This window comes from Hetaerina americana, unplaced genomic scaffold, assembly GCF_022747635.1.
Source record: "Hetaerina americana unplaced genomic scaffold, ioHetAmer1.1.p SCAF_13, whole genome shotgun sequence".
In the NCBI taxonomy this organism is placed as follows: Eukaryota; Metazoa; Arthropoda; class Insecta; order Odonata; family Calopterygidae; genus Hetaerina; species Hetaerina americana.
The window spans coordinates 12,577,746-12,600,935 of record NW_027286403.1 but is presented as its reverse complement, the minus strand read 5'-3'; the positions used below and the strand labels follow the sequence as shown (position 1 = coordinate 12,600,935).

Sequence of the window (23,190 nt, the reverse complement as noted above, 5' to 3'; positions counted from 1 at the left end):
TTAAACAAATGCAATAAGTTTATCTGCAAAATTAGAAAACACTGATACCTTTGGGCCATGGGGCAGAGTTGAGGAGCCTCCAGTCTTCACTATGCTGGTAGTTGTTGCACCTTGACTAGAAGTTATTGGGTGGGGACGCATTATTGCACGGCTCCTAGCACCAAGACCCTCAACAACAACGCCTGATGCCTGCCTCATGTCCATACTCCTTGAAATAGGGACAGTCACATGATATGTCAAATCAGCTTCTTCTGACAATGTTAAAACCATCCTGCTCACACCAAATAGAGAATTAATCTCACTGGATTACATTACACACAAACTTAAAACCCAAAGAAATAAGGCAAAAGACAAAATTGCACCGAAAACTTTCATTATTTGTACTAAAATAAGATTTATCAAACTTCCATTGCTTCTGGTATTTAAAATGTACAAATGTTAAGAATTATTACTTTATATCTGAAATTATTTCATAATTGCAATACTATTATTTCAAATCTGGAATTGAATCTCTGAATTATTATGAATACCTTTATTATTGATTTCACTCTTTTCCTGATTATACCTTTTTATTTGTTTCACTATTTTACTTGCCCTGCCTTTGTACAGCATCAAAAGTACAAAGAATCCACAATTCATAGAAAAATAAAATGAAGTCACATCGGGTTCAGGCCAATGGAAAAAATCATTTTGTCATTTGAATAAGCTGTAATGGCAGAACAGACCCTACCAGTTAATGTGAAGGTGACTACATAAATTATGACGGTAAATCAACAATTACACAAAATCAGCAGCAGCACTGGGATGAAAAAAATGCAGCCTTTAGAAGTGATATTACCAACAGTTGAATCATATATTTGACAAACCAGACAAACCCAGATTTATATTGCAGGGAGACTTACTAAACTGGCCTTAAAGGTTTCAGGGGATATTTACGTGCAGAGTAAAAATTTTAAGTTCAAAATTATCTAAGCAACAATCAAGTTCAAATAAAACTGAATAACCAGTTAAAGAACACACATTGAAACAATATAATTGTAAATTTCCTGTGCACAAGAAGAGAAACATTAATGTGGAAAATATTTTCAGTCAATATAAATACTGTAAAAAAGTTAGCAAACTTATGACAGTAACTTTTATGGATAACAATTATGGCATTAATTTCACAAAATAGGCAATACTAGTGGTCAAATTCAAAACAATACTGCTTTCACCATGAAGGCTTTAGATGACAAGTAAAGGATATTTGCAAAATTAACAGACAGGGCTGACTTCAACCATTCATATTTCGACTTAAGCAAAGATAAAGAGCCTGGACTTTTTCCTGCAGCTGTTAATTCACTTTAAAAATGATTTAACTTTCCCTGAATAAATGAATATGCCATTATTACTCTATCATTAATTCCCACAATTTGGGAGTCCATTCCTTATTAGATATATTTTCAAAATATCATTTTTTAAATTAAATGATAAAAACCGAGACACACCTTGATATTGGGCCCATGTCATTGGCTGGGTGAGGAAGAGAAGACATAAGCAGATGCTTCCTTGATGACTGCACAGCCACTGGATTTTGCAACAACTCCACTGGGATGCAATGTAGCTTTGGAAGTGGTTCCTTAAGAGGTGGTGGAGCACCACTTGAGGGAACTACAACCTCGGGTGCTGATGCAGCAGAGGGCCCATGGACAACCACTGGGATGGCAGGGGTTGGCGAGGTGTCAGGTGCAGTGGTGGGTGAGGGTGCATGAGAGCGAGCAGGAGGGGATGCAAGCGGTGGTGGGGTGGGTGGACGGCTGGGTGACCGAATGCGCACTATGCGGCTGGGTGAGCGGCATGGGGTGAGGACAGGTGAGCTGGCGGGGACTCGAGGGGGTGAACAGGTGGCAGCCCTCATGGGGGACTGGGCAGTGGAATGGGTGGGTGAGCCTGACATGGGAAGCGTGGGCACTGTCTCAGGAGTGGAATGTGCCGAAGGAGCAGGAGCACCAGCAGTGGTAGAGGAAGAGGAGGATGGCACCAAGACAAGAGTTACCGATGGTACGGAAGCAACTGCGGATGGAGCCGAACGGGAGACCGTGGTGAGAGTGGGCGCACTGATGATAGGAAGGGCCTGGGAGGATGGTGCAGGTGTTGATTTGATGGAAGGGGTGGCATGAAGGATGGCATGGGTTGTTGTGGTGGGGGGACCTGATGCACCTGAGCCTGAGGTTGTCACAGGGATATATTGCCCTTCCTCTGATTCCCTCATTGGTATGAGAAGTCCTGTTACTGGGTCGATAAGTGTTGTTGGCTCATCCGACTCACCGATAACCAGCACCATTGGAACTGACATTGAGCCAGGAACGCTGTTCTTGCGATCACCATGCTCTGCCTTCACTGCCACTTTCTTACCGCTAGAAACAGGTATGTTAGACCATGCGCTAGGCTCCTGGTAATTTGCGCCACTAACAGGAGCCCTACTCTCACTTTTCTCATCCTCAGATTCAGACTGCTTCTCTTCCATTCGTCCAGAATCAGATGTATCTGACTTGACTGCTGCCGGACTGCGACCACTGCGAGGAGATTTCCTAACCTCAATGTCTCTATTCTGAAAAAGCAATATTTCTTCTCTAGCATGTCTTGCAGCCCTTGTGGAACGACGGGTTGCCCTCTGGATGGGTACAACCGGACTTGATGGAGTTCTTGGCTGAACTGCATTCATCACTGATGGCACAGCAGTCGATGACACTTCAGGCATTCCAAAGTTGCCACGAACCACATCCTCTATCACGTCATCCACGGTAGTTCGATTACCATCTTTCTCTCGGAGGCGACGAGACTTGCGTGTGGGAGCACCAGGTGGAGAGCGTGCTGCAGGAAAGATTGCTGAAGAGTCAGAAGATTCTCTATCAGCCATGTCCTTTGATGAATTATCATCATTTGATCTTGAGTCGAGAGGAATTGAACCAGTTTCAAGAGAATGTTCTTTTTCCTTATTAACACAATTTGTACCAATTCCTACACCACTGACAAACTCCTCTCTTGTTTCTACTTTGGCAGATTCTTTCATAGGACTTTTAATCGTAAGAATCAATCTAGGTCTCACCGTTTCCAGGGCACTTAACCTTGGGGCTTCTGATACAGGAGCCACCAAGGAATTGGGTGGTGAAGCACCAGGGATAGGATTTTCAAGTGCAACTGAGGCAACATTCTCCAACCAACGTGCTTTATCTTCCTTTTTCTCTGCTGCACTTGGGACACTAACCTTGACACTAGTTTCATTTCTAAAGCCTTCATCTTCCTCTTCAGAATCATGAAACTCATAAACATCCGTCAAACTTTTCCGCCCATCTTCAATATGATCCTCCTTTGCTGGAATAGTTGGGAGAGGAGGAATAGGGGGTATGTCCATCCATTTCTTCTTTCTACCTCTGCGACTCTTTCTCCCTCTGGTCTCCATGACCTCACAGGTGATCTCTACAGGTACATGGGCAAGGTCTTCACCCTTTTGGCCCAAAATGTCTTCCATTGGTGGAGGTGGTGGGGGAGGGGATCTAGCAGTAAGGCCTCGTGACTCCACAACTGAAGTTCTTAATCTACCTCGTGAAAGTCTGGTCCTACGCGTGACCACACCACCAGCCCCTGGATCCAAGTCTGCAAGACCTCCCCTTCTTCCACGGCGACCTCTTCTGGCTCTCCCTTCTCCACGTGCTGTACTTCCCCATTTACGGCCAGAGCTGACAACCAAGCCATATCCTTCATTGGAAAACATTTGCTGACCATAATGATCATCAGCAGGTATCTCACCAGATGTGTCCGAGTCACGGTGTGTATGGGCTTCGCTGGCATGCAAAGCACTGGCTTCCTCTTCATCTTCTGCTTCCATCTCAACCTTGATCTCATCATTGCCCACTTCCTTCACCTCATCACATTTCCCTTCCCCAGAATGGATTACTGAGGGAACTTCATTTTTAACCAAACAGGAAAATTCTTCTCTAGGCTCTTTTGGATTTTCTAACTCCTTTGGAGTGAGGGAAGTGTCACTTTCAATAGCAGGAGCAATAGATATTTTGGGAGATGGAACTGCTGTGGAATGTGAGGGCACCGCAGCATCACTTAATGACGTAATTTCCTCTGATTTTATACTTATTTCTTGATTAATTTGAGTTTCTACCTTCTCCTTCGTGGAAGCCACTGGGATTTCTTCAACGGGCATAGTTTTCTTTTCATTTGATTCATCCAATGGACTTGATACATCTGTTTTTTCATATTTCTCCCTTTCACCTTCAAAAGTATTATCATTCTGGCTGATACTTTCACTGATATTGTCTTCTACTTCCACTTTAGGTTCAGTGGGCATTTTAGATGAATTTTCTACTTCTGGAGTGGTAGAATTATGGTGGGCAATTGGTTTTATTTCAACATCATCTTCCAGTGACTGGGCATTACTCATGTTATCTGAAAGAGCTGCAATTACTTCATTTTCTGGATCTTTGTCTGAGACTGCAGTCTCTTTACTGTACATATCCTTAGAATCTTGGCCAGCAGCTGGTAAAGTTGGTGACTCAATGCTAATGCTCAATTCTTCTTCTTGACCCTTCTTCATTTCAGTTGATGTTGTGCATGTTTCAGTATTTTCTTCCGCTCCATTTGGTGTTAATGGAAGTGAAATATTTTCAGGAGTATGTTGTTTCAGACAAGTAGCTTCACCTTCCACTTCTTCACTCTTCGACAATTTATCCAATGATACAGGAACTCCTTGGGGCTTAACTGCTGTTTCTTCAGGTATTATGCAGGCATCTGTAGTTGCCTGAGCTGGTTCTGTGGCTAATTGGTCTGCCTGCATCTCAGATAGTGCTGATTCTTCATTTCTAGATTCAGCGTAAGTGACATTAATTTCCTTATACTTTTCTTCATCACCAACACCAGAGATGACAGGAGTACTGTTTTCTTGATGATGATCTTCCTCATTAGTGGACATTTTGTCATGATCATGCGTGCCTAACTGGTTAGGTGCCTTTTTCAGTGGATCTGCATCAGTATCTTTTTCAATGTTTACCTCATTATGAATTGGCTGCAGATACACAGATGATTTAATTTCCAGTATCTTTCCGCCATGGGGCAATTCTTGAGTCTCAACAACTTTAGGATCTAAATCCACCTTTTTAGTTTGATTTTCTGGGATATCCATTTCTGACCACTGCTCCTTTGCTTCAACAAATGGTGATGCAGGCATTTCCAGCTGCCTTGCCACACTTGGAATGTCCATAACTGGGGCAATATTTTTTCTTGATCCTTCATCTACATCATCACCATTATTTTTAACATGATCACTCTCAGTGCCACCATCACATGGTCCCTCATCTATTTGCAGCTCAGACTCAGATGGTGGTGTGCCAGGTCCACTTGAGTCTCGATCTTTGGCACCTTGCTTTTCATCAATACTGCCCACATCGTTCCCAGAAATGATTTCTTTTTGGACCTCTTCAATTGCAATGTCTTTCCATTTTTCAGTTCCATGAATATCATCAACATTTTCTTTCAGTCCCTCCATAATCTCGATAGTTTGTGCAGGCATCACCTGAGAAGCTAAAATGGGCATTGAAGGTGGTGAGCAAGGTGATTTCCATTTTGCACTAACTCCTACTGAAAGGACTTTCTCAACAGCAGCAGGTGAGGATTCCAGCACTCCTGGATTTGGCATTTCAGATTCAAGACTTCTCACAGCCAACTGCGTCTCTTTCCTAGACTCTTCTGACACAATACCATCCTCTTCCTCTTCTTCAACAGTCCCTTCCATTTGCACAGCAGAAGAGCTCTCTTTGGCACTTTCCTCTTCCAAAACATTACTGACCACTTCTATTGGTTCAACTCTTTCACCAGCATCAGTAGTCACTGGTGTTTCAACTGGTGGCACCACAGAATCTGATTCTGTAGATGGAATGTGAGAAGATGGTAATGCAGATGCAGCTGAGGACACAACCACCACAGGTTCTGGCTCAGAGCTGTACCGACCAGCAAAAGTAAATGTTTCTCCCAGAAGGGCAGCTACAGCATCCTCTGTCTCTTCCTGTGAAATTATTGTTCGCGGTTTCCCACCGACACCTTCTGATGACATCGTCTCACCAACATCCCCTTCATCAGCATCGCCTCTGTTGACATCATCTGCAGAAATGTCTCCCTCTTTGATATCGGAAATTACTTCTGAATCAGCTGAATGAGGTGGTGTTGGGGGTGTTGAAGGTATTACAGAATTGCTAAGGATGCCGTCTCTATCAGAAACAGAATCACCTGCTGAGATGCTCTTAACAGCAGTATCATGAATTTGTGCATCATGCACATTTCCTCCAAAACCAGGGGCAACAAATTTATCACTCCTGTGCCTTGAAGAGACCTCAGATTCGACGGGGTGAGATGATGGGGATTGAAGTAAGCCAGATGTGGGTGTTCTGGGAAGTAGAGGCTGGGTATGGTGGGGGGAAGTTCCTGGTGCAGAGCCTCGATTTGAATCTATGATATCAACATCAAATTCTCCCCCAACAGTTTCTTCAGGTGTGCATGGTCTGGGAAGCACTGGCTCAGGAGAAACAGACTGTTGGTGATCCTTATTGAATGACCTTTCACTTGGATCTATTGAGCTGTCATTTCCCTTTGAAGAATCCCTATTACAAGGACTCTGCATACCAACATGAATAGCTTCTGTAGTTTCAGAAAGTCTATCCTCAAGTGTATTTTTTGGAGGTGCCTCTAATTCTTGAGATACATCCTCCGCAGGTTTATAATCACGAACCTCTTGGCTTTCTTTCCGATTTCGCTCTTCTTTCATCTTCTTGCGTTTCTTCTTTTTCTCTTTAACAGGAATGCGTGGTTCACTCTCATGTTCATCTTCTATGAATGAGTATGCCTCTAATGCTGTAGACTCCCGTCTGGTGGAAACTGGATTTCCTGCATTCATAGACGATGCTTCACTCACTATACCCTCATTATGATCTGAATGATTAGCTGTTTTGTTTGGCTGCTTAGCTGATGTGATCTGAGGAATGCTTGAGAACCCTGAATGAGAGTCTCGTGGTCCCTCATCTCCCTGAATACTGGCCCCTTCATCAACTACATTTTTACTGGATTCTTTCTTTTCCCTCTTCTCCTTGCTCTTCTTCTCCCTCTTGCGCTTTCTTTCCTCTGAATGTTTTTTGGTGACTATCTCCAATGTTGTCTCTGGGGGAATACACTCAGAATCTGTGGATTCGGCTGGTGCTGCCACTGTGTCATTGGTCAAAATCTCAACGGGTGGAGGAGGAGGGGGTGGGGGAGGGAAGGACGAAGAAAGGGGTGGTTGCACATTCACCGAAGACTTGGGAGAAGATCTAAGTTCTGCAGGAGATGTCTCTATGTTTGAATCAGAATCGGAACCATATACATTTGACACATTCCATTTCATTGGGAAGGGTGCACCAAATGTGCCCTCGCTTCCTCCCCCAGAGCTTGAAACTGTTGACACATTATTTCCAGACCTCTGTTCCACAGCAGCTATTCCAGCATCATCATCAGAAAGCGGGCCGAATATATCTTCCATTTTTCCATCTCGCTTTCCAACAGTTACTTCAGCAGATGTTTTGCTAATGTTTGTTTCCAATTTATTTGGCATCTTTTTCTTGCGTTGGCTTGATGACTTGGTAATTTCAGAGGCTTCAGTATCAGGTATTGATGCACTTTTCTCCTCCTTCTTTGGAACTTCTTCAACTTTTGGCTCTTTGTAGCCTTTAACACTTGCTGCAAGAGATGCTAGCAGAGCATTCACAACTGTACTGTCTTCATCAGGCAACTTATGACCAGAGCGCTTCCTCTCTCTCTTTAGCTGATGTTTTCTGCGCTCAGCATCTGACTCATTTGGAAGTAGTTTATTCCAATTCTTTGTATATTCATCACCCTTACCATCGGGTGCTCCTGAGTCCGATGCACTCTGAATAGTATCAGCCGCAAATGAAATCTCTTTCTGGGCATTATTAGGTTCTTCATTGGATATTGACACCTTTTTGCTTCCACCAAGCTTCTTTTTCTTTTTGTGAGACTTCTTTATGATGTTATGCTCCAATTTTAGATCATTTGCACTAGCCTGGTGATTTGAAATGTTCTTATCCAATGCCTCAACCACATCAGATTCTTCATGAGTGGAGAAAACTTTAGCATTATCCCCTTTAGAGTCATCTGAATTTGTTCTTCTTATCTCACTAGGCTTTACATCAGCCTTCTCATCATCATCCATTGTATGACTCCCAACAGAATCCTCCTGAACATTATTTATAAGTGCACTCTCACGGTTAGTGAGATTTCGCTCATCATCACTGGGGTCAATAGACCTGTGACGACCACCGATTCCAGGAGTTTTCTTCGTGCAAGCATTTATTTTCTCCTCTGGTATTAATGGTGACGGTGGTGGAAGTGGTGGTGCAAGAGATGGAAGATGCTGAATTGATGAATATGAATGAGGCGTGTGGACTTTCTGAGTTTCGGCTCCAATGAGATCAGCTTCACTATCATCAGAGTACACGTCTCTAGTCTTCAAACGATTGGAGCCCACTGCCCTGTCACTGGAAGAATCCATTGATGCAATCACCTGATGACTCTCTTCTTCTGACGTATCAGATGCTATTCTTGATCGACTGCCTCTACGGGAAGAGGTTGCTGAAGCAGGGCGAGACTTTACCTTAGGGGCATCCAATTTAGTCATAACTTCAGAGCTTAGACTTTCATCTGCACTAGAAGTATTAATCAGCTGAGACCTATTAGCACGGACTTGGTTACTATACATACTCTTTTTAGTTTTAGGTATTTTATTTTGCCCTCCAGAAGGATGATGTTTGGGCAAATTACTATCTGTCTCAGACTTTGTGCTTGGATCCTCTTCTTCTGCTTTTGTTTTAGTCAAGGTACCTCTTGAGGATTTACTTATAGGTTTCCGCTTCCTACGATCTTCCTCCTCTTTCACCATACTTTCAGCCTCCTCTTCCACATCACCTTCATCTCCATGGCCTGCATTCTCACGGTGGTCTTCAGTATCATCATATGTCTCCTCATCTTCTGAGCTGGTGATGACTAACTTATTGGAACGTTTTCCAACACCAGCCCCTGATGCCCCGGAAGTGGATCCTACACCTGAAGTACTACGGCGCTCTTTCTCACACCGCTCTTCCCTTTCATGGTCAGTGTCTGAGTCTTCATCCCAAGAGGTTGACCTCTTTTTCTCTTCCCTTCTTGCTCTTGACTGTTTCAAGGCAGAGAACTTTTCTTTTAGTCTCTCTTGCCTCTTTTCTTCTTCCTGCTTCTGCATGTTCTTTGTAGAGCGGGCTTTCACTTTGTCATACATGGATATGTAAGCTGGCTCATCCAGGACAATGTCAAAAATAGAGTGCTTCTTTGGTTTTGGGTCATCATCCTCACTGCCCCCATCACTGTCACTGCCAGCAGCAGCACTCTCTTTCCGCTTTGCCACTGCTTTCACAGCCACAGGAGCAGGCACACCTTCCTTCTTCTTAGTCGATGACTTGCTAGATGAAGAATTTGGTTCTTCTTTTACCACAGCACTCTCCGTGCTTCCTCCACTCTTTCGATCTTTCTTCCGCTCTTTTGCATCTTTCTTTGAGTGCTTATACTTTGCATCTTCCTTCTCCTGAGCTGTTGACATTGATTCTTCATCTGCGTCATCTTTTTTCTTCTCAACTTTAATTTCTTCTTTATTTTTAGCACTATCCTTGGGACTTTCCCTGCCCTTCTCAGATTTACTTCTTCTTTTCTGCTTTTCTTTGTCTCTTGCCCGATGTTTTTCCACCCCAGCTTGCAATGCTTCAGCTTTTATTGGCAATTCCTTTTCAGGAGCAACAACAACCGAAGGCTTTTGAGTAGGAGGTGATGATGATTCAGACGTATGGTGGTGATGGTGGTGATGATGATGGTGATGTTCTTTCCCTTTTTTCTTTTCATTGACAACACTTGGCTCTTCTTTCACAACCTTTGTGTTTGTTGGAGTGGTTTCAATAGGAGGGGTCTTATCATCCGACTGTGTCTTAGGGACAACAGCTGCTGTGAAGACACTATTCTTGTCTTCAACAGAAGACTTCCTTTCTCTCTCAGTTTTCGGTGGTCTCTCTTCCTTTTTGCTGTTACTTCCAACGGTACGATCAGCCTTCCTTTCGGCACTAACATTACCTTTTCTAGAACCATCTCTTGAGTCTTTGGAATCCCTCCTATCAACCTTTACCGGTTTGGTTGTGATGGCTGGTACTGTAGACACTGGACTATTTTTCACAGATACAGAGCTACTTTCAATAGTTTTCGGTCCATCTCCAGAACTTGTAGGAGATATTTTTGCACGCTTAGCCTCTGTTGCTTCAGGAGATCGTTCACGTTTTATTCCTTTGTGATGCCCACCTACACTTTCAACACTGTCCTGTGAGCCAACTCTTCTCTTACAGCCTATACTACCAACAGCATTAGAAATATTTGTAGCAGTCTTTGATGTTCCATTAGATGCTCCAGCATCTAAAACTTTTCGAGACTGCTCTTTTGAAATGTCCTTCCTCTCTTTTCTTTTCTCCCTATCCTTATCCTCTGCTGCATAAACATTTACACCAGGAACATTGGTTACCTGCTCTTCCTTTAATTTAATAGGTCCTTCTTTCTTCACCTCTTTCACTATTTCCGGAGACGGTACAACTTTCACCTTTTGCACAACTGGCTCATTTACCGTAGGCTCTTCTAAATTATCACTAGTAACGGAATCCTTTTCCTTCTCTTGTGTACTTACGTCCTTATCCCTCCCACTTACAGGGTTTGAAGATGTAAGTTCCTCTTCAGTAATGTCTTTCACTGGGCATTCAGTAACAGCACTCAATACAGCATCTTTTTTAGGGCACTTCACAGACTCCCCAGAGGTGCTTATACTCCTTGACCTTGACACAGATATTGGCTTTACTGTTGATGAGTCTGTTATAATCGGAGATAGGGGGGTTTCTAAGGAACGAGACACAGGGGATGCTGCCACAGAAGGAAGGCAGGTAAGAGATGTAGTGGTTGTAACAGATGTCGGTGACACAGCAGTGGTAACCACTGTAGTAGGTAATGTGCCAGCAGCAGTCACAGTGGTGACTACCAGAGGATCATTTGAATGTCCCGTGCCCGAGGACGGAACAGATGGCTCGAGTGACAAAACCTTTTCAATTGTGTGGCCTGATGATGTTGATGTTTTTGATGATCCCGTGGTTGATGGAACAATGATACATTGTTCATCACTAGGATTCACACTTGGAAGGGGGTTTGAAGAGGTAACTGTTGGAGAAGATAGAGCTACAGTCATTTGAGGAGGAGTGCAACCTGCTCTTGGGACTACTGAGCCTGAAGAAACAGTAGAGACAGTTACTGGAGCTCCAGCAGCAGTAGTTGTAGCAACAGAGGTTGTAGGAACCACAGGTGGGTGGCTAGGGAATGGGTATTGTAAGCCCCTGGATGGAGCAGTTGAGACTATCGCTCTAACTGTACCTGTGCCAACAGGAGAGTTTGTCACAATTCCCTGACTCTTTGGTATCTGAGTCCCCCTAGAAGGAGGTGTTGCATTGGCTCGGAGGGTCCGGAATGCTGGCGATGTAGTACTTGACCCAGAGGGAAATGTACTGGCTACAGAGCGTGGTGATGCTGATGTTGACGACTGTGTTGTGGTTGTTATAGGAGCTGAGCTAGGGTTTGGGACGGAGACAGCCCTGTTATCAGAGGGGACGGTTGGGCGACCTGTGGTCAATATAGGAGATCCTGGAAGGGTTACAGGTGAGGAAGGAGCACCATCCCGTCCTGTCCCAGGGTTACGAAGTGCAGCCCTAGAGGTCCAATTCGCTGGAAATTCCCCTGGCTCATATTTCTCTCCAAAATTTTCAAGCCTTTTTGAGTCCTCATCAAAGACACTTCGTCTAGAAAGTACTGACCGAACTATCTCTGATGGCTGTTGCTTTCTTAACTCATCAAGGTCTAATGGCCGATGTCGTAACCTCATGGACTGTGAACCAGAGGGGAAATCATTACCAACACCACTCTCACAAGATGCAGAGCTTGTCACAGAACCTGTACCACTGCCAACGGTAACAGGACCATAAGCCCTAAGTCCAGACCATTTCTCATACTTTTCATCTAAGCGCCGAATGCGCTCTGCAAGTGAGGGTGCACCAGGTGGGGATGATGGGAAAGGCACTCCAGGAGAGGAGGCCAAATTGCCATCACGCTCCGAAGAAGTCGGAGAAGATGGCAGCGAAGAAGATTGTGAGGAATGCTTTGGTGAGGACAATGTAGAAGGGGACCTTCCAGGTTCAGATGTTATACTGACAGCTGTGTTTGGGGAGGATTTGGGAGGACAGATTTGAACATTTTTGTGGGAATGTGAGGCATCAGATATTGGGGGACAGGAAATTGCTTGGCGGGGCCCAACTGTGCAAGGGCTTCCTGCAGTCTCCGTCCTGGTCTCCACGACCCTTGCATCTTCCCCGACCGCGGGCAGAGAAGGTGCCCTCCTCGCCTCTGGAACAGAAGACACCAACTTTGGGGAAGCCATTGGACAAGATTTATGGGGTGGGGGAACAGGTGGAGGAGGAGACTTAATTGTGTAGCCTGCCTTAGTTGGGGAAGATACAGTTTCATCGGGGGAAGCTGACTCAATGACAGGAATATTAGGGCTAGCTTTCATCCGTGCAAACCCTGGTAGAGGTAGGGACAGGGGACCCATATCCAGTTTTTCACGTGGAATCTTACGGGGCTCCATTGGATTCTCAGGCTTCTCGTCGCATAATGGGGTGCCCGGTCGACTTCCTTCTTCATCTTCACCACCAACAGCAACGCCAGCTGCTCTAGGCTCTCCCCTCTCCCTGTCGCGGTGATGGTGGTGATGATGATGGTGATGATGATGGTGATGTGCGTGATGGCCCTTTGTCTCATTTGCGCTCAGCACTCCCTCTTCTTCGTTGTGATGATGTTTTCTTGACAAAGGTCTGTCATCGTTTTCCGTGGAGCTTCCAGTTTTTCTCCTTTTACAAACAAAGTGAGGAGAGTAATCCCTGTTAGTTGTTAAGGTTGTACTCTCTGGCCCAGGTACTGAACTGTCTCTAGATCTCACACTATCTAGAGTTGGTCGACGGCTCTTAGCATCAGCAGACCTACGAACTTCTGATCTACGATGATAATTACCAGAAACGGACTGAAGTGATGCTGTATCACTGTTTCCATGTTGCCGATTACTTACATCCCCAAGATCACTGGAGGTAGAGGAACCCATCCCAATTTGATTTGATTTGGAATGACTGGATTTTGATGAAATAGTTATCACTCCAGATTTAGCTCCAATTGAAGAACTACTTTTAAGGGAGCCTGACGGGGACACGTTAACCCTGGGAGAAGAAGATGGAGCATTTCCCCTCACCATATTTCCAACTGGTGATAGCAGTGATCTACCACACGATGATGGGGACACCATTACTTTACTGCCTGAGATAAGGCTCCTTGTGCTTACCTTTAGGGTGGCTGTATTTGATGGAAGTCCATCAGAGGTTCCATCATCCCCACCTCGCACACATATGCGGGCTTTCTTCCCACTCCTGGGAACATCCCCACATTCACTCCTATCCTCACCTCCAGAGCCAGTACCTCCCATTTCTTCAAGCTGTTCCAGAAGGTGTTGAATATGCACCCTTTCTTTTTGCAAGTGCCTAATATCACTCGCACCAACTACAACACTATCACTCATTCCATCACCACATTCACCATCTCCATCCACCACAGAGACACGAAGTCCCCTTTCCTGTGTCCTACCACCACATGATGAAGCAACTACACTTTGAAGGGCATGCCTTTTATAACCTCCCGGCTCCTTCTCTGTATACCTCTGTAACCTCCCACCACGATCCACTGGTCCAACATCCACACCACCCCCACGCAAAGCAGTAAGGGAGTCACGCAAATCCCCTTTTGCTTCCACCACTAGCTTGCCCTTGCCTGTCAAGCATATGTCTGAGGTGGAACAGTCCTTTTCCATAACATCACGAGCTGGACTACCACCAAATCCTGATGCACCACCAACACCGCGAGAAGAAGAGTGGCCCCCTAAACCACGGTACATGGAATATCGCTTTCCCATGACAGGTGGACTCCCATGCCGACCTCCAGACACAACACCAGGAGGTACAGGGCTGGGATGGGCATGAAGGTGTGAAGGGTGGGGTGGTGGAGGCGGTGGTGGTGGTGATGCACCATGGAAGCTCTCTTGATCACTTGCACTGCGGTGACGGCTTCTGCTGCGTCGTCTACGACTCCCCACAGGCCCATCCTCATAGTCATCGTAAGGGTGAGAAGAGGGTGGTGCTGGTCCTACAGCAGTCGATGGACCTCCAAAGGGAGTATTAGGCGCTGGTCCAAATCCCTTGTCTCCCACGAGCCCAAGGTTGAGGTTCAGGCCAACCACGCTCATTCCTAAGTTGTCAGTCACATAGTCACGGCGCTCTCTCTGAGAATAGCCATACTCCCTCAGTTCTTGCTCATAAGAGTCATCATGGCTTGCACCACTTCCTTGACTGAACTCATCATAGTTGCTGTAAATGACAGAAATGCATATTCATTATTCATGCAATAAATCACAAATTCATTTAATTACGTAATTCTACACTATACAATAAAATAGCAGGACAGACAAAACTTAGTCCTAATTGTCACATATTCAAACGGAATTGACTTAATACATATGATATAAAAATTTGTGAGCTAACCGGTAACGGGCACTGCGTGGTTCTGTGTACTCATCATAGTAATCATAACGACATTGTGCTATGGTGCGAGGAGTCCGGCCAGGGCCGCTAACACCACTACCCCCACTTCCCCCACCATATGCAGCAGCAGCCGCAGCAGCTGCAGCAGCTGCAGCTGCTGTCCGCAGTTGTGCTGCAGAATGAGGAGGAGTAGCCATTCCACTACTTCCAGCTAACAATGCTGCAGCTGTTACAACTGATGATGATCCTGCAGCTCCAGAAGACCCTGATGAGCGAACGTATGCTGATGCACTAGGAGGTACAGCACCCCGAACAACTGATGAACGTTGAGCTCCTACAACCTCGTATCGACAACCAGAGCTCATACCAAAACTTCGACTTGACACGGCTGACTCATATCGGTTTGAAGATTCCCTAAAAAATATTGAAGACATGGTCATTTGTCATTAAAAATTCCATAAATGAGCAAACCAGGATATATGCAACCATTTAATGAGTTCTCACTTAAAAGTGACTGCAAGTTTCTTCACAGGTACATTGCAATGTGAATTCATCATATCATGAACTCACTGAAAAGTGAGGATCCTTGTATTTGTGCCAATGCTTACATATAATTTCAAACACAGAAGAGTGAGAAAAAATTAAATAATTCATTGAATGCTCATCCAGGAGCAGTTACTTCAAAATACCAAGCAGCTAGAGACTTCAGCATCATGCACATAATAATAAACAATAGATTAAAGGGATGAAAAAGATATTGAATAATGGTTCCTTATAGTTTTCCCATTTGTAATTACTTCAACCTGAGATAAGCAAGGAAACATTTATTCAATTTTGATTAACTTCCTTGGAGAAAAAATAATGGCACTGAATACTTGTTTACTTACTGTACACAGAGAACACTGATTACAATTAACAAACTCAAAGTGATATTATTGACTTTAATCTAAATTGAATTAACATATTATTTCCATCAGTGATAAAATACCTGATTTTTAATAAAGCATAAAATTAGTGAAGAGGTTGTATTATAATGTTGAACAATCTTTGAGTTAAAAAAATTCACTTCATTAACAGCTCTTTCCTGGTTTTTATTTTGACTGAATTGTTTAATAAATAGTCAATTAAGAATGCACCTTAATGGAAAAAATTGTCATATATAACTCATTCATTATTTATTATAAATCAATTGTTAATTATAATGAAAATCTTTAATATTAAATTTAAGTTATGAGTAATAAACACTTCTGGATCATAAAACCCTGATTGACATTGGTGAAAAAGTACCAACTTACATTAAAAAGCATTCAAATTTATTTAAAAGATTTAAAATGTAATCTTACTTCCAATATTTTATTAAGAGCTAGATGACTGAATGAAGACTGAATTAATTTGGGAGAGAAATACATTTGAAAATAAGAAATATTATTCAGTGTCATGAAAACAGGAGGCATGTTTTCATTTTCCTTGAATTATTTTCTTTTCAGTTGTTATTATTATTTTTCAGTTTTGGCCAATGAATTACACATTTACCAGGAAGAAGGAAGACCCTTGGAAAAGTATTACATCAAAATTTAATGTAAAGTGACAATGGCAAGAACTTTGAGGTACCTTGGTACTAAGCATGACAACGTAAAATAATAAACCAAAAAGCCACTAGCTAAGGATTGCCAGGCACTGTTGCAGATGGAGGACTGCTCAATGTCCCAAGCCTCACTTACCCAGGTACATGAATGAGTGACCCCTCTTCTGGGGAGCTACGCACCTGGCCTTGAAAATACCCAGCATGTGCATTTTGTCGAGAGTAAGTAAGGCCTTCATTCTTTACCCCTAAGTAAATATAACTTTCCTATATAAAAAACATTTCCAACAACTGTTTATTTTTTGCAGTTGATAATGCTCCTCAGGAGAACATTTGAGTATGTAAAAATGGGAACTGAGAATTAGCAATCAATGTATTCTGTAGGTTCATACCTATGTTATTCATTTCATTTATCTCATTATCAATTGAAGTCAATTCACTATGTCTCACTTAGTCATTACACAGTTTATCAATGCATACATATTTCAAGCTATTCCAGGTAGGGAAAAATGAAGCTGCTAATCCAACTTATAATGTACGCAACCTACCATATAGCATAAACAGCTTCTGTCATTGTTTCATTTAAATTTTTTGCTCCCAGTCAATTTCCTTGAAACTTGTCAAAGATTGTTTGAATGAATATTCCTTTATTGATAATATTCCACAATTGATAATCATCATCTCTCTCCGATATGTTAAGTTTCCACAAAGTTAAGCCCAAAACTATATGTTTCTATCTTTCAGTTGATGAGTATTTTAACTGATGGTTTCGACTTAAGTAGTAATTGTAAAACTGATCTTAACTAGAGCTCAAAGTTAATAGTCGATTTAACCAGACATTATAAAACCGGGCCTAAATGAAGTAACTCTAATGGTAAATAGTAACTCTAAAATGAACTCAAATAATAATCTAATAGTAACTATTAAGTTGAAATTTTAACAATATTACCCACAACTTAAACATCCATCAATTCAGCATGAACTCCAATTAATGCAGTTAAACATCCATACCAAAGAAAGTGAAAAATGCATGGGAAAAAATAAAATTACTTACCGAGAGTCAAAGCCCTGCGAGTCCCGTCTATCCCAAGGTCTTTCTGCAACAGCTGCAGCAGCTGCTGCTGCAGCTGTGACTGCTGCTGCTGTAGCAACTGCAGTCACTGCAGCGGCATTGGCATGACCTTGCTTTTCAAGATGATCGTAGAATGCTTCTTGACACTCTCTAGAAGCGAAGTCAATCTGCAATTTTCTACCTCGTAAAGCAACACCACGCATTTCCTTGACAGCGTTTTGGGCACACGGTAGCTGTAGAGAGAAATTGGAATATTTAAAACATGTAGCATAAAAACATTAAGGCGAAATAGATAATCCTATTTACAATTGCAACCAAAACTCAAAACACTTCTTAACACTGGTACTAACTTTAGAACATAAGCCTAACTAATAGCACAACTCTTTTAAAAAGTTAACATTTGTATGCCCATCAATGTGAGCACATGGATTAACAAGGTCTGGAGGATTAATTTTTCGTATGATAATAACTAACAGAAAAACAAATATTTCATTTTCTCAACACTCTTTGGGTTTTGCAGGTGAAATCACCAGAAGGTGACTATTTATGGATATAGACTTCTCTTTGCTGAGGCTCACCCAAAAAGATTTCTACCTTTTCCCAAATACCACTAAGCCCAATCAATTTATTTAAAATTTTATATTCAAGGGTACATAACATAATTGGTACAACTAATTTTGAATCAACAAACAAAAATTAACATATTTTATCAACATAAAATGAATGCAGAGGTAAGTACATATAGTAGTGTGTGTTTTATCACTGATCAAAAATGAAAAATATTTGCCATGAATTTAACAAATCAAAATGAATGACTGAATAAATCACAGTTAGAAGTATTCAACAGTGATGACCATAAAAAGAACACCATTACCTTTCTGGTATAATTGATAAAAGTTATTAAGGTGATAAATATTATTTAATTGTTTAGTCTTTCAAATCAAACTAAGTTTTCATCAGCCATGATTATGATTTATTTACTCACAAAACAAAATAAACTATCCATATTACAGACCCCTCCCAGGATTAAATTATTTAGATAATATAAAAAGTGCATCCATTTTTAAAAGATGACAAAACAAAGTGATTAGCAACATTAAACTGTAAACACTAGCATTTAGCAGGACTACCGACAGCGATGTTGTAAACTGCCATTACATTTTTTGGATATTAATTGGATTAATAACTGACCCAAATATTTTTAGATGAAGAAAAAATTGGTAAAAAAAACACTACTTGCTATGTCAAAATGAATTGGTAGAATGATTATCTTCATCACTTATTACATTTTGAATTTTTTAAACATAGTAATCCCTGTTATTATTAGTGTATAGCTTCTAATGTGATAATAACTGCATATAGTATGCAACATGTTATATATTATTTACATTCATTTAATATTTTATAAAGTCATTCTAATACAAGCATAGGTATGTTCTAGGCACAATTTTGGGGGGTTGGCTCCATGAGAGATGCGGGTCAGCCAGTTTGGGGAGACAATTGATAACTTCATCAAAATTGGCCTTCCTATACTAGGACTACAAAATAACTGTGATGGTTAAAATATAAGTTAAAAAATATGCAATATTATCTACACTGCTTAAATGACAATGTAACAAGTCCACTAACAATATTTATAGCCAATGGAGTTTAGCAAGATTTAATTTAAATTTTGTGGGTTAAATGCCCACCATTTTGATAGATTTCAGGCTTCCTGAGACATTGTATGAAAGAACACAGAAATATTATCTATTTCTATTAGTGCCTAAGTTTTAATGTGATAATAATTTCCTTCCTCTCCCACTCTCCCATACAGTGATGTAGAAAATGTAATGTTTTGAAAGCTGGAATAGGCAGGCCCTATTCTTATAATGCTATTCTGTGAAAAACATGACAAATATTTGTTCAAATTTATCTGTTAGTTCATTGGATACATTTCAAATAATTCACACCAAATTGGTTAATGGGTTCATCTCTCGAGATTGACCACATGAAATGCTATTTTCAGCCTTAGTCAACCGAAAAGAATTCAGAATTCAGATGTGTTTCATTATAGCAACATAGTTAGCATTGACATATGCCATGGTCAGAGTTCCATACTGTTCAAATTATATCTAAGGGTTTTTTCAATGAGTGGTGCCACAATAGGATTTCTTTAATAATTAGGTAAAAGTATGAAAAGAATTAAAAATCAACAATTATTTGAGCTCCATTATTAAAATAGAAAGAAAGACTCGTACGTTTAAAAATTCTACTTAATATGAAAAATGTTGAATTAATGTTGCAGTGTAAGTTTTATTTTAATTCAAATACCCTTAAATGAGTCACCAGTATGGTGTTTTTATTTTCCATAAAAAATCTACATTTTCTAGTCATCAAATCAAGTCAGTGTGTGGTGGCTTAGTGACCAAAGTTCCAGAGGAGAGAATTTGGAGAGGTATCAACTGGGTGTGAATGAAAGGCTACCTGCCTTATTGCGTTCATTGTTCAAACCCTGTTCATGCCTCTCAATATCCAGAACGCAATCTCTACTAAGTTATAGGCACCACAGTGCTCTGAGAAATCATAAGCAGTAGATAATGGAAAAAAACAAGTACAGGCATCCCTTACTCAGAACATTGGTAAGACTTAGTATGAGGTAATTTACCATCACTTATCAAACCAACCTTCAAATGTATGGCTTACTGAGTGAGGAAACACCGAGTGCCAATTTATTTCCAGCGAATATATTCTCCATGAAGTTAAACGACCATAAAAGTTACCAGAATATATTATATGAGCTGCAGTGTTCACAATTTTTCAGGTAGAATTAAAGATTTTCTTACTTCATTTATGTTTTCATGTCCAACCAAGCAGTTTACATCTTCACTATAACATTCAAGAGCTCAATATGCAAAAAAAACCTTTCGCCAAGTTACTGAAAGATAATATATTTTGTTCCTTAATGCATTTCTTGAGAAACTGTAATGGTATGAAATTAGAAAAATGTCTATATATGAGATGCATTTCCAAATATATTTCTCATAATGAGAAAAATACTAATTTTCAATGTAAAAATTTCAGTGATTTTGCAAAAAATATACTCAATTGTACGTTTACTTTCCCAGTAACCTGTTCATAGTCATCCAGAATAAAATATTTAAAGAATGGCACTAAGTGACTTGGCCATTCTTAAGTACGAATGGCATTTAGAAAGATTTTTACATGCATGAAATATTCCACACATCAGGGCTGCAAAACATATATTTATAATTCTTGAAAACCAAAATAAATGATGAAAAATAGTTATTATTAATTTATTTAGAGTTTACTTTTTTCTGTTTACACATAATATAAGACTGTACAGTGGGAGAGTGTAGGCACTAAAATAAAATAACAGTTGAATGAAATTACAGAAAGAGAAGAAAATAAACATTTCCAATTAGGATGAAAATGAGCAAATTAGCCGGATGTTTTATGGAACAAAGGAAAAGACTGCCGTGGTAGGTGGTTTATTTGGAATTGGTACAGGAATCAAATGGCTTAAGTAAAGGTAGTGATGGAATAATCAATGTGAGCAAGGAAGTGAAACAAGGTAGCCCATTACTACCAGTGCCTTTTTGAAATTTAAGGAGAGTCTGAGAAGGGGTTGACCAAAAAGGGGGGGGGGGGTTAAAAGTGGGCAGCAAGGTGATAAGTCATTTTGGTTTCAAGATAATCAAGCAAAGGGTCAGCTAACATATTGCAGTTATTATTGAGCTCTTTAGAGGTTCAATGTGAGAGTTGTGGCATGTAGATTAATTAAGACCAAAGTAATGAGTTCTAAAGAAGTAGGAAATGTAATAACAAAACACAAAAAAAACAATAATAAAAAGCAACTGTTGATTCAAGGGGGGGAGGACCCATATTGATTCCGTACCAAATTTTAAGGATTTACATGAAATCTGTATAGTTATTAGTTCCAAAAGCTCTGGAAGCAATGCACCTTTATGCCTGGCAGGTAATGCACAGATCATGTGTGCGCACTTCACCAAGCACGTTCATGAGACATTCATGAATGTGCAAAAGAAACACATTTGTGCATATGTTGATTTAGAGTAGGCATAAAATTGGAAAATACCAGAAATTTATTGAATGTTTTGAGACTACATGGAGAGAATGAACTGTTATTAAATCCCATGAAAGAAGATGCTCACATGAAAATGATACGGCAAATGAATGATAGAGCTTAAGAACCTGGTTTGAAATAAAAATTGGTTACAAAGAAGGACCACCATGGCTGTTTGATGTGTTTATGAATGCCTTAGAGATGGACGACTGGATAAGGTACATGAAATGAAAGGAGATGCTAAGATGTTGATGAGATATTAAGCAGTCAACCATTCTTCTTAATTCTGACGGGAGTATTGATGGTTAAGATCACAAACTATTGACAAGAAGGATTATATAACTCTAATGATTAACGTATTTTATTCTACTAGTAAGTAACCAGAACTTTAAAACATTAATTTTCTGCGCCACTTCCTAAAAAATCCAAAATTATTCAAAAATGTACTACCTACATTGTAGCATATGTCTTCGATGAATGAACATTGATACACAAGTAGCTGTTAATTTTTTAGTGCAAAAATTCAATTTCCTTCATATTCAGTGTTAAAGTCAAGATATTTTCTCTTCTTTATCTGATCCAAGTATTTTTCGTAAATTCAGACCTAAAATAATCAGGACATCTTATGCACCGTTGACTTACAGGCCAAGAAATATAATAAGTTCATATGTAGTGGCATACAAAGCTTTGTTACTATAGATTTTGAAGCCAGTCAAAATTCTGGCGAATTGAATCACACTTAAAAAGATTTTCCAAACAGGTTGAATACACGCAAACATTCATGAATGCCAAAGTTCTATGCCAGAAAAGATAAGTAAATATGTTAGTGTTGGCATATACAACTAATAACTGAGGAGTATCACACATGATTATGTATGGTTTCAAGGAAATTTGCTTTTTTAAATACATTAGGGGCATTATTTCAAAAGTTCACACATCTAGTGCATATTTGAGAGTTTAAACACAATATGTATTAAGACACATTGCCTCAAATCCTGGACTTAAATGAACTTATGTTTAAATTCTATGAAGGTTTTGGAAATAGCATACATTGAACACTTTCCAAGCATAGCTTATCCCCATTTGTAATAGCCTATAGATATTAGTATTTTTATCTAACTTTGGCCTGGAGACTATTACTTATCATGATCTATATGTTGTTTGTTTCTTAAATATAGCCTATTTCCCTGAATTCTGTGCACCTATCCTTTAAATAATGATGTGTAAATATTGAGCTCACAATATTTAAATTTTGCCATGTTAATGTCAATAAACATTCGCCCATTGAATCCGTTACAGCAAAGGCCATAAATTTTGCTATATTCATCATTTACGCATAAATTCTTTTCGCAATTAAGAATCCTAAAAGAAAGTCCTCTTGCAGGACTAGCACCACTTAAACATAACCAATTGCCATTAAAGGCTGTGTAAATCTCAAATATCTGCTTTTCAATTTTTCCTAGTAATCTTAGTTTACCTACTCAGATGGTAATGTTATATCTCTAGTTTCTTCAAAAATGTCATGCTATATTTGAACACTGCTTTCCTATGAAAGTGTGTAATAATTCAAAATGTAAGAATTAGGCAATACTGTGGTTTACTTCATTATTTTTACACCTAAGAATAGATGTAATTCTGTTGCAATCCAAATTAAGCATTACAGGTACTTATGACAACA

The 23,190-nt window shown here is 40.5% G+C and overlaps 1 protein-coding gene across 1 annotated transcript in view; it reads right to left on the bottom strand.

The window, feature by feature from the left end:
- The window catches only part of spen (split ends), a 76,359-nt gene that overhangs the window by 29,591 nt on the left and 23,578 nt on the right, over positions 1 to 23,190 (bottom strand). Inside the window, exons 7-10 of the mRNA XM_071583315.1 lie at positions 17,408 to 17,658; positions 14,772 to 15,185; positions 1,488 to 14,597; positions 49 to 208 (exon numbers count right to left, since the gene is read on the bottom strand). Of these exons, the coding sequence (XP_071439416.1) occupies positions 49 to 208; positions 1,488 to 14,597; positions 14,772 to 15,185; positions 17,408 to 17,658 (13,935 nt within the window). The remainder of the gene's footprint in view (positions 1 to 48; positions 209 to 1,487; positions 14,598 to 14,771; positions 15,186 to 17,407; positions 17,659 to 23,190) is intronic.